Raw genomic sequence first — 11,539 nt, 5'->3', positions numbered from 1 at the left:
GCTAGGGACCATCACCCCTTTCCAGATCCCTCTTACCACCTCATACCTATTGTAATTCCACAGTGCCCTATTTTTCATGACAGCTGCATTCCTACTAGCTTTATTCATTACATATTTTTCATGCTCTGTCAGATACTCAGCACTGTTATTTATCCACACCCCAAGATACTTGTACTCATTCACTACTTTTAGATCGAACTCCTGTATTCTATGCTCGCCGCCCTCTTCATTAAATATCATGACTGCAGATTTTTCCTTACTATACTTGAAGCCTAATCTATCTCCCTCTGTACTGCATATGTCTAACAACAGCACGCCCGCCCCCTCTCGTTCGCGCCATTAGGTAGGTATTCTTACGGACCTCCTTCACCCCGCGACGAAGATGCGGTGGCGCTGATGTTAGCAGCGACTTTCGCATGGTAGGCAAAACAGGTTCCGCTTGCCCGTGCCTACCGCAGCTACCGGCGGCTGCTTCAAGCCTGTGCACTGCAGAAGCAACATGTATTGATCAGCTGAGTCACTGCTGGATCCGCGTAGTAGCATAAAAAATATTAAATTAGCCTCGATAGGTTTCTCGCGCATAAATGCCGCATTCGGAAACTGGCTAACAGGCACTGGGCCACGGTAGTAAAGCGCGAAGTCTGGGAGTCGATAGGCACTGCCACTCAATGCACTTAATAACTTGCAAGTTACTGCGTTCATTCACCTGAACTTCAGGATAGTAGGCTGATAATTTCTCAAGGCAAAAAAAAAAGACATATGCAGCTGCACACGTACTTATCACCTTGAGCCGGAGTGCACGGGGCGCCGACAGGTTCACTCGCCCCCAAGTAATGCGTTTTTTTGTTAATAGCACACCATGTTTTAATGGCGCGTTCTATGACATTCAATATTTACTTGAAACTGTTTCTTGATATGACGACGTAATTATTTCATTCGAGTAGAAAGAAGTCTGGTAAGTTGTGTCAATCTTGCGCGGTCGCGTTGGTGCGCTTAGAATAGCGTACCTTAAGTGTGCTAAACGCCATATGCTTTTACATTGCATCATGCATGTGTCATGTTTCATGAGGTAGTACATGATCGCGAAGCTTGTTTGGAAAGAAGCTGCCGAAGGCGTGCTACTAACAGACACGTGGTGAGATTGAGAGGGGACGCGGCAATGAGAAGTGTTTTCGTTAGACATGCATGCGATATGTAACTAAACTTGGTGCAAATATGAAATTCCTACGCTAGTTTCACTAATTCCCTTTATTTATAGCTATACCTGGTGCAGTTCTGGGTAATTATAATTAACACCGTCTTCAGGTCCCCCCAAGGTCTCAAATAATTTAGTAGATAGTGCGGCTTTTTTATGCCAGCATATGTACATAAAGTCCTGTTCATTACGATGACGCGATTAGTTCTTTTTCTATATGATCAGTACTTATGCATGCATAGTTACATGAAAACGCTTCTTACAGGAAATAACTAACACAGTACTGCATGTGTAGGGAAAAAATCGAGAGATTTATTACGCTCCTCAACGTCTCAGGAATAGTTTGCGACAAATGGAATCATTTGATTTTCATGCGAATTACGAAGGTGAGTGATCCTGTCGCAGAAAATGTGAGAGGTTACAAAACGAACCTTAAATAGTTTATTCCCTCGTTTATGGCATCTTCGCTTTCGCTTTGGTCAAAAGAAATGCGGCACTGAAATCAAAGAAATTACCTGACAATTTTTGACGACCACACTTCTAAAAAGCGTAATTTATAAATTTGTACTAAATAATTTGCTATAATTTTTCGTCAAGAAACGACTTCAGGGCTAGGAAAGAAAATAATTCTAGAAATCAAAAATTTTCACCAAATCGACCAGCTTGACAAGAGGACAAGTCGGCCTGGCTGGTGCGTGGTCGTGCGGCTAAAAACAGCGCTAAGCGAGACAGGAGATCAGGGACACGGTGCTGTCCCCACTTTTCGCACAGCGCGACACGTACGTATGTCAGCAGACGATGAGCGCATGTCTGCTCCGACGAAACAAGGCCAGCGCTTCCCCTCACTATTGTCCTAGTGCAGAGTGAAAACTAGTGCAGTGACACTAGAGCAGAGTGTCAAAACTTGTTTTATTCAATTCCTAGCGCATAAATAAACGGCAGGAACGCTTTCTACATATGTTTACTACTAACCATATACAGTATTGTGCGTTTTTATCGCGAAGACTTTCAAAAGTTTCCCCGCCTCAACCGCTAGCTCATTTGCGGTGAAACTGCACACAGAGCTAACGTATTATGGTAACTTTTGTATCGTAGCAAGTTTAACGACGGTACTTACTTAGTTGAGCTGTGCATGATGCGAAAACGTAATCGTCTACGAAAATATCAGCGAACCAAAACCCGCGGACGATGTTTTTTCCTTGAATGGCGGCAGTTGCGCCATCTGTTTTCGGCACTCGAAAGCGTCATGGCAAGGCCGCCGAGGCGAGCGTTGCAAGAAGCGCGGACCCTTTGAATATGCGGTTCCGGCCGTTTCGTCTGCTTCAACTGAAGCGCCTGCAACATTTTCGGCTAATTGTGCGGAAAAAATATCAGAACAACTGATTTAACGAGGCTTTACCTTTCAAAGAATATTGTTTGCAACGCTTGACTCGGTGGCCTTGTCGCGACGCTTTCCACTGCCGAAAACAGATGGCGCCACTGCCGCCATTCAAGGAAAAAAAACCGTCCGCGGGTTTTGGTTCGCTGATATTTTCGTAGACGATTACGTTTTCGCATCATGCACAGCTCAACTAAGTAAGTACCGTCGTTAAACTTGCTACGATACAAAAGTTACCATAATACGCAAGCTCTGTGTGCAGTTTCATCGCAAATGAGCCAGCGGTTGAGGCGGGGAAACTTTTGAAAGTATTCGCGATAAAAACGCACAATACTGTATACCGCAGAACCCGACCGCGTCGGCTGCGTTTTTATGGAGGAAAAACGCTAAGGCGCCCGTGGGCTGTGCCATGTCAGTGCACGTTAAAGATCCCCAGGTGGGCGAAATTATTCCGGAGCCCTCCACTATGGCACCTCATTCTTCCTTTCTTCTTTCACTCCCTCCCTAATCCCTTCCCTTACGGCGCGGTTCAGGTGTCCAACGATATATGAGACAGATACTGCGCCATTTCCTTTCCCCAAAAACCAATTATTATTATTATTAGTAGTAGTATACCGTATTGTGCGTTTTTATCGCTGACACATTCAAAAATTTCCCCGCCTCAACCGCTGGCTCATTTGCGGTGAAACTGCACACAGAGCTTGCGTATTATGGTAACTTTTGTATCGTAGCAAGTTTGACAATGCTACTTACTTAGCTCAGGCGCACATGATGCGAAAACGTAAGCGTCTATGAGAGATCGGCGAGCCAAAACCCGCCGACGACGCTTTTTCGCTTAGAACCGACAGTGGCGCCATTTGTTTTCGGCAGCGGAAAGCTTCACGACTAGGCCGCCCAGGCGAGCGTTGCAAGGAGCGCGGGCCCTTTGAATATGCCGTTCGGCATTTGCTTCATCTTAAGTATTTTAAAATTATAGCACTGAAAAACAAACCAATTCCAGGCGTATCTCATCATTTGCCCTATTAAAACGATATACACACATTAGGCCGGAAGAACGGCTCTTTTTCTCGCAGGACGTTCCGTCGTCGGACGGGAATGGTGTGAGCTGTTGAAAGAAACAATACTAATTTATTGGCAGTACACGCCGTACGCTCGTGTGTACGTTCCGTCCATGTGTCCGTATCTTCCTGAACTGTTTTTAGAATGATCTGCCACCGACTCACCCTTGCAGCTGCATTGGTTGGAAAGCTGGCAAGTAAAAGACGTTCAGGCTGCAAAGCAATCAACCCTCAAAGTGGCCTCCTGCAGCGTCTATGCATCGCTGCAGCCTGTGAGCGTATTCGCTGAACACTGCAGCTCTCATGTCGTCGCTTATCATGTCGAATTCTTTTTTTATATGCTCCTGAAGACGCTCAACATTGTGAAGGCTTCCAGCCCTGTAGACGCGCGATTTCATGTATCCCCACACGAAAAAATCGCACGGCGTCAAGTCTGGCGATCGCGGTGACCAAGACATATTGGGCGACCCACGCCACATCCACCGGCCCGGAAATACTTCATTGAGCCATTGTCTAACTTTGCTTGCGTAGTGAGCAGGGGCGCCATCTTGCTGGAAGATGCATAGCTGCTGCTGCATGTGGTACTCCACCAGCTCCGGCAGAAATCGTTCCTTCAACAGGCGCAGATAAGAGTCAGCAGTCACAGTGTCCTCAAAGAAGAACGGGCCGACCACTCCCTCTCGCCAAATTGCGCACCAGACAACAGTCCGTGGCGAGTTCACGGCCCTGCCTGGTGTGAGTGAAATGCGGATTGTTTTTCGACCAGAAACGTGTGCACTGCCGGTTTACTTGGCCGTCCAGGTGAAAAACAGCCTCGTCGCTGAACATCAAAAAATCGAGGCGTCCAGGATCTGCTGCCAGTCTCTGCTGCTCTGAGCGACATAATGAGACCCGCTGGGCTTTGTCTGCTGGGCTTAAGTGCTAGTGTACACGCACCCTGTACGGACGCCATCCTTTAATCTGGAGTGTTCGGCTCACCGTCGATGGGGCTACGCCGAAAAGAAGCCCAGCACGGGTGCATGTCATACGAGGGTTGGTTTCAAAGACCCCCTCAACCGCATCACCGATTCCACGGTGTCCCTTTCCTTTATCTTTTCTTGCTTGCCTATTCACGGATCCAGTGTCTTCAAACTTATGGCGCCATTCCGAAACGGCTGTGTGAGACGGTGGCCGCCGACGAAACAGCACCATAAATTGTTTGCGGACGTAGTGCTTTGAGTTTCTCTAAATTAGCCACACCACTGCCGCAGCTTTCTCTTTCGCACTGTAAGTTGGCATACCGCAGCTCAACACACAACACAGTGCAACGAAGACGTCTAAACAGCAGTGAAGAATAAAAAGTTCGTACCACACAACGAAATTAAACGAGAACAGCAGCTCAGGACTTCGTGGTGTCACCCTCCGATGCTTTCAGAGAGTCCCGAAAGCAGACGAAATGAGCTGAATTGGATAAGCCACTCGGCAGAAGAAGAGATCGAACAATATTTTTATTAAGGTAAAGCCTCTTTAAATCAGTTGTTTTGATATTTTTCCGCTCAATTAGCCGAAAATGTTGTAAGCGCTTCAGTTGAAGCAGACGCAAATGCCGAACGGCATATTCAAAGGGACCGCGCTCCTTGCAACGCTCGCCTGGGCAGCCTAGTCGTGACGCTTTCCGCTGCCGAAAACAGATGGCGCCACTGCCGGTTCTCAGCGAAAAAGCGTCGTCTGCGGGTTTTGGCTCGCCGATCTCTCGTAGACGCTTACGTTTTCGCATCATGTGCGCCTGAACTAAGTAAGTACCATTGTCAAACTTGCTACGATACAAAAGTTACCATAATACGCAAGCTCTGTGTGCAGTTTCACCGCAAACGAGCCAGCGGTTGAGGCGGGGAAATTTTTGAAAGTGTCAGCGATAAAAACGCACAATACTGTACAACACAGTGGCAAACTATTTCTCTTTATAGGCCACACGTGGCTAACGCGAGCTCGTGTACTTCAACAAATTACTAAGTTGGAAGCATCGACCATTGCTATGATTCGCAGAAACTGGAAACGCGCCTACAAGCCTTGAAAACCCGCGCTCAACACCTTTCCGCGGCGCCACTCCCCGACCTTTTGCCTACCATGAGCTCGCTAGCGACTGCAGCGCCACCTTGTTTGTTTACAAACATGCATGAGGTCTTAGAATACACATACTGGCACTGTTGGCCAGTATAATCTAGGCATTATAGTATTTATAGTTCACTATACTGGAAAACAAGTCTACTTGAGAACGGCGCCAAAGCCACGACTGGCTTTAAAGCCGGTCGAAAGCCGGTCGTGGCCAAAGCATGAACTTCGATGAGCCGACGAAAGCTCACGCGCGGTCACGCGGCTTTCTTAACCGTTTACCAGGGAGCTGACGGTTGTTGTGGTTGTAAAACTACGTTAGGTGCTTTGAAGTCATGCCAAAAAGGCGGCGAAGTCGAGCGCTGTTCGTGAAGGCGGATGGTAGCCCCATGTTGTTCTCCTTGGTGCCCTGTTCGGAGCGCAAGGAGATACGGGAGCTTATAGAGTACGGAGGTGGCGTTCTCGTACAGCCAGAAAAAGTTCCTGATGCCATACGACTGGTGCCGTCCAGCGTTACTGTTACAGACAGCAGCGATGTTGTCTTCTCTGCTAATTACATTCGCGCTTGTGCCAAAAGCGACAAGCTACTTCGTCTCATAGAGTTCAAAATACCAATGGCGCCAGCCGTGGTGGACGCAAGCGACTCCAAGACACGAAGACTCCGTTCCATTCGCTCAAGAAGGGAATACACCCTTGGCGAAGAAATTGCGATTGCAGAGTTCGTAGCTAAGAAGCCAGGCGTCCGTGTCCATGGCAATGCGGTGTACAAAGAAATGGCCTCGGCTGGTGTCGTGCCCGGCAAGCATTCATGGCAGTCGCTGAAGGAACATTATCTGAAAAATATCTTCCCCGTGAAACATCTGTACGAGTCGCCTCATGAGGTTAACGTTCCGTCCGGAAAACAGCGCAGTGAATCGGCGGGAGACCAAGGCAGCTCGCCCTTACTGGCTGCGGCATCGGGCGGCATCGTCGAGGACAGCGACAGTGAGGCTGCTCTCCGTAATCTTGGTCCTATGCCAGGTGTTGCTGAAGTCCATCCAGTCGTGGCTACCAAGAAAGCGCACAGGGATGATGTGAGTCTGTTTTCACTTCCGATGCAAATGTTCACATTTGCTGCTGATTCACTGTTTGCATTTGAACTTGCAGTTTCTAGTGCCGCGATTGCTGTCAATTTGAACAGCTTCAGTAACCTGCGCATCTGCTGGCTGGTTAATACGTGGCAACCATTGTGCAGGTTAGCTGCCTTGCTTGGCGTGAAGTTGCAGGTGGCTACTAAACTGCATCAGTTTTATGAGATGCCCTTGCTCTCCTGTTTAATCAAAAGAGTGTAGATATGGTTGCATGCAGTCTTTACTAATTGTTGTGCAATGTTACTAAATTCGTTATTTTGCAAATTTGGTAATTGTTTACAATTATGTAAATTTGCAGCAAGTTCACCTGACCATAGTAATCCAGGTGAAAAGCATAAGTTGAGGGCTGCTCGAGCATTTGTGCTGCTATGAAAAATTGGTCCCAGTTTAGCACTGAGGCCAGAACTGTAGAATATCTATCAGAGTTGTCACTGCAGCTATTCTAGGGCTGCTTTTTGCGAGCTCCAGTTGGGATGTTGCAGAAGCGTACTGAGGTCAAGTCAACTTATCATGCACCTTATTTCGCTGGTGTCGTGAAGTATATCTTAAATATCACAGGCACAAGGGTCTGTCTTTCTGATTAAAGAAGAAAGGTGGGCAAATTGATGCAGATTCACGATATAACAACAGCACGGTGAATAAACTCTTGACGAAGCAGAGGCACACATGATACTCTCGGCTACTACACCTGAATGTTTTGGAACGAAGGGCAGACGTGTTGGAGTGTTGTCTGGGCTGCCACCTCTACACGGTGCCATGTGTGTCAGACAACTGTGCTTGCATGTCAATAAGTGCTTGGTTATACCTATGCGGTTGTGATAACCGTGCGGTGTATGTGCCCTCGCTTTCTCTGGTTGAAAGGACACCTTGGCTTATTTCGCACTGGTTCAGATTGCCAGTTCCAGTGACCTTGTACAGCCAGTCACCTGATGAGTCGAGAAACTGAATTTTCAGAACTACCCAAACCAGTTTTTGCCGTTGTTTTCACTACTTTCATATTTTGCTAGGAACAAAGGTAATTGAATGGATGGTGCATGTGATTAACTTTCTTCTCGGTATCTGATTGCATAAAAATTTCAGTGTTTTACGCTTTGTTGCGTAATTCGTTGAACGCTGCAACTGTTGCAATGCTACTACCTGTGTTTTGCTAATGCCTTAGATTTGGAGTAAAGTCTGTGGCACATAGACTTTGTGGGAACCTGAACTGTTATAGTGGTCTCTGTGAGTGCACGGGCACGTGCCTGGTGCTGCTCACATAATGACAGATCACCGTGAATCTGTGACCGTTAACATCCTGTCTTGCGACCAAACGTTGACAGTTATCATACTTCACTCTGCCCCTTTCCCCGTTTTTGTTTCATGTTTCAGAGAAGTGACCCAGGCTCACCGGCGAGTACTGTTAGCGCGGCGAGCACAGTCTTTATATCGGATTCCGGGCACTCGCCAGATGAAGACTCTACTCCGGAGTCCGAGCAGGACGATGTGTCCAAGGTGCGGAGAAGGTTGGTGAGGGTGCTGGCGATGCTGAGAGAAGGCAAGAACACTGAGTCACACGAGAGGTGCCCAGCAGACTGTGGCTGTCCCCGTTCAACTCGGTACATTCGGACTTTTCGAGAAGCAATTTCGCTCAGTGCCTTCCTGGCATACCATGGCGAGCCACTGCCAAGCGAGAGCCCAGGAATCGAGGACCCTGAGATAGCCATGCTCCTAGAAATCTTACTGCGTGATCGTGAAGGCAGGGATTAAAACGAGCAGGACGGGAGTGATTCCGCATGAGGGCCATGATATGCTATTTTTGCCAGCGGTGTCCGGTCAAGCGACTCCAAGGTGCACTGGTTAACATTGTGATCTGATACTATTGTGGTGCGTTATGATGTGCCAGTTGAGGTGCCAGTGTATTGCATGCACACATTGGATATGGTATGGGCTACCGGGATTTTTCTGGGATGTACAAAATGGTTCAGTGTTTGAACTGTTCCCTGAGTGGCTATGTGTTGTTGGTAGCCTGCTTGGAAGGCCACCTACGAGATTCATTTGTAGAGTGCAGTGTTGTCTAGTATATCACAGTGCAACAGTTACAGTGCCGACCCATTGCACAAGCGAGCTGCAAAATGTCCATGTGTTATAACTGCATATGTATGAGTGACAGAAGAGAGAGCAGTGCGGGTTAGAGGTCAGATGAGAGTTGGAGATAATTACACTTGGGCAGGACAGATAACTGGTGATCTTGAAGCGTGGCAAGTGTGATAAAAAAGAATGTGGTTGAAGGTAGTGAGCAATGGGTGTGGGGAGAACTGTATTAGCAAATGTTAGTAGATGAGTAGTCGTGGCTTGTACAACTGCTGTGGTGGCATGTATGGCTTTGCAGAATCACACTGTGCGGGTTGCATATTTTTTCTTTGCTTGACATATTTTTTCATTGCTTGACAGAGCGAGCATCGAATGTGCAAGTCTTTGTTGCAATCCAGTTATCCCTGATGTAATCATCTTATTGTAAGGTCAGTAAGTTCATTCTAAGTACATTGTTCTTGCACTGTTTATACAGAGTTTACAGTTTCATTTTCAGAAGCTGTGCATTGATTTGTGTAATGATATAAAAATCTTTGGCCAGTCAGTCCTTTTTCTCACAAGATCGAACAGCCAGAAAGCAGTCATCGTTTCTGACGAAGAAGGACCTTGGTGTTAAACACTGATGTCAGCGCTGGTTACGCTGGGTACGCTGATGTCAGCGCACGAGCCTTGAGTCGAACTCTGCACTTGGCAGTGGAACACTCCACCTTTGCAGGCTTGAGTTGTTCGAAACTGGGTTTGCCCCTGAGGGGGCGCAGCGGGGTTTGCGGAGCCTCCTCCAAGCACACACCCCTGAAGAAGTCGGGCACCAGGCCGGGGGTGGCTTGTACCCATTTTTAACGGTGGGTGTCCAGTGGTGGGTTTCGAACCAACCGCTTCCCGCAAACCAAACCTTTTTCTGCAAGTTCTTACACTGTCTCCTTTGTGTTATCAGCACAGAAGCTGCCTTGTAAGCAGTGGGCCTTTGGTTAGACTGGGTCGACTCAGCCAGGTCAAGGTCCAGGGGTCCTGTATCAAAAAGCCGCTTTTGTGGTGCGACTAGGAGGGACGGGCTTCGAGGCGAAGAGTACACTAAGGGCTTACTTTACGCATTTACGGGAGTATGTAGTAGCTACTACACTTAAACAGTCCAGCTGCTTAAATACAGTCAGAGATCCCAAGACCCCTAAATCTCTCTACTTTACCAATGGCCAGTCAGAGATCATTCAAGATGACTTTGGGAGCCGCCCACCGCAGGAGGCAGCACTATTGCCCTCTCGCAGAGGTTCCGGTGGAGAGCACCCATTCTTCGAGTAGCAGCTTCATTCAATACTGTCGCAGCCTCCCAGCTCAGTGGTGATGATGGAGGTTCAGCACCATGTATAGCAGACCTTGGTTACATTGGTCGTTGACCAGGGTTAATCAGAAGTACCGCGTCCAGCAAGGTGAACAACTTCGAACCCAGGCGCTTTGTGGAGATGGAAGGGGAATGCCACTGTCGTTAGTAACTTTAGGGAAGAGAGAGGTCGGGCCACCGTTCCCTATGGGAAAGTTACGACACCTTCCTTTCGCCACCACCGTTTTGCCTGAGGAGAAGGTTTTTTTCCCTCAACGATGCAATTTACCCCCGAGTGGTCACACAATGCAGCGTCTGCCTTGCCAAGGGTGCTGGTCGGCAAACCCTTCCTCCCTCAGACAAAAGGGAAGATCTTTCCACTGTTGACGCTCGCAATGTTGGCTCCATGCAGGTGCCTTTTTGAAGACGTGTCTTAAAATCTGAGGGGTTCCCTGTGAAAATTCTCCCGGGTTGGAGGCCTCCATCCATTCTTAACAGCCTTCAGCATAATGATATAATGTATTTTTATTGTGTAGTTTTTATATTTTAGTTCAAGTTTAGAGCTTTGGCTTTTTCATGAACGGCTTGAACATAGCCTTTGGTTTATTTCAATGTAAGCTGTTGCAGGCGAAAGTTGATCAACCACTCACATTTGATGTTATGTAAATGATAGTGGCTGTGTTTGCTCAGCCATGCCATGATGTTGGAGCAGCTTCCCGCATGGAAAACAAGTACATTGTTCTTGCACTGTTTATACAGAGTTTAGTTTACAGTTTTATTTTCAGTTTGTTGAAAGTTGCGCGGGGGGGGGGGGGGGGTGTTGCGGGAACTGCAAGTCCTCCTGGCCTAGCACACTTCTAATGCGCACAACCAAGATCACCTTGAATGGTCTGCATCGCCTCGCATGAGCATCTGTTTTCAAGGGACAACTGCTCAGTGTCAAAGCCGCTCTGAGAAGCACTGCTGTGGGGCCAAGTATATGATGTTTAGTTTATGGGGTTTAACCTCCCGAAGCGACTCAGGCTATGAGGGATGTCGTATTGAAGGGGTCAGGAAATTTCGACCACCTGGGCTTCTGCAATGACATCGCACAGTACATGGGCCTCTAGAATTTCGCTTCCATCGAAATTTGACCGCCGTGGCCGGATCAAACCGCGTCTTTCAGGCCAGCAGCCGAGCACCATAGCTACTGAGCCGCGTCGGCGGCCTAGGACATTGCACTTGTGTGCAGAACTCTAGCTGTTTGGATAGATGGAAAACTTGTGGTAGAGGCAAACCGTGTTTGTGCAAAAGCACACCGAT

At 47.8% G+C, this 11,539-nt stretch overlaps 1 protein-coding gene across 1 annotated transcript; it reads left to right on the top strand.

Annotated features, from left to right (window-relative positions):
* The first annotated feature begins 5,942 nt into the window (after positions 1 to 5,942).
* LOC144121568 (uncharacterized) lies at positions 5,943 to 9,466 on the top strand. Its single transcript, XM_077654843.1, has 2 exons — positions 5,943 to 6,795; positions 8,221 to 9,466. The coding sequence occupies exons 1-2, from the start codon at positions 6,058 to 6,060 to the stop codon at positions 8,596 to 8,598; spliced, it is 1,116 nt and encodes a 371-aa protein (XP_077510969.1). The 5' UTR covers positions 5,943 to 6,057; the 3' UTR covers positions 8,599 to 9,466.
* Positions 9,467 to 11,539: the final 2,073 nt, after the last annotated feature.

This window comes from Amblyomma americanum, chromosome 2 (assembly GCF_052857255.1).
Source record: "Amblyomma americanum isolate KBUSLIRL-KWMA chromosome 2, ASM5285725v1, whole genome shotgun sequence".
In the NCBI taxonomy this organism is placed as follows: domain Eukaryota; kingdom Metazoa; phylum Arthropoda; class Arachnida; order Ixodida; family Ixodidae; genus Amblyomma; species Amblyomma americanum.
This window is presented reverse-complemented; position numbering and strand designations above follow the sequence as displayed.

Excerpts from the sequence above, each read along its gene's own strand:
- LOC144121568 (XM_077654843.1), top strand. The coding sequence starts at position 6,058 with ATGCCAAAAAGGCGGCGAAGTCGAGCGCTGTTCGTGAAGGCGGATGGT. Across the intron at positions 6,796-8,220 it reads AGAAAGCGCACAGGGATGAT|AGAAGTGACCCAGGCTCACC; the intron begins GTGAGTCTGTTT and ends TTCATGTTTCAG.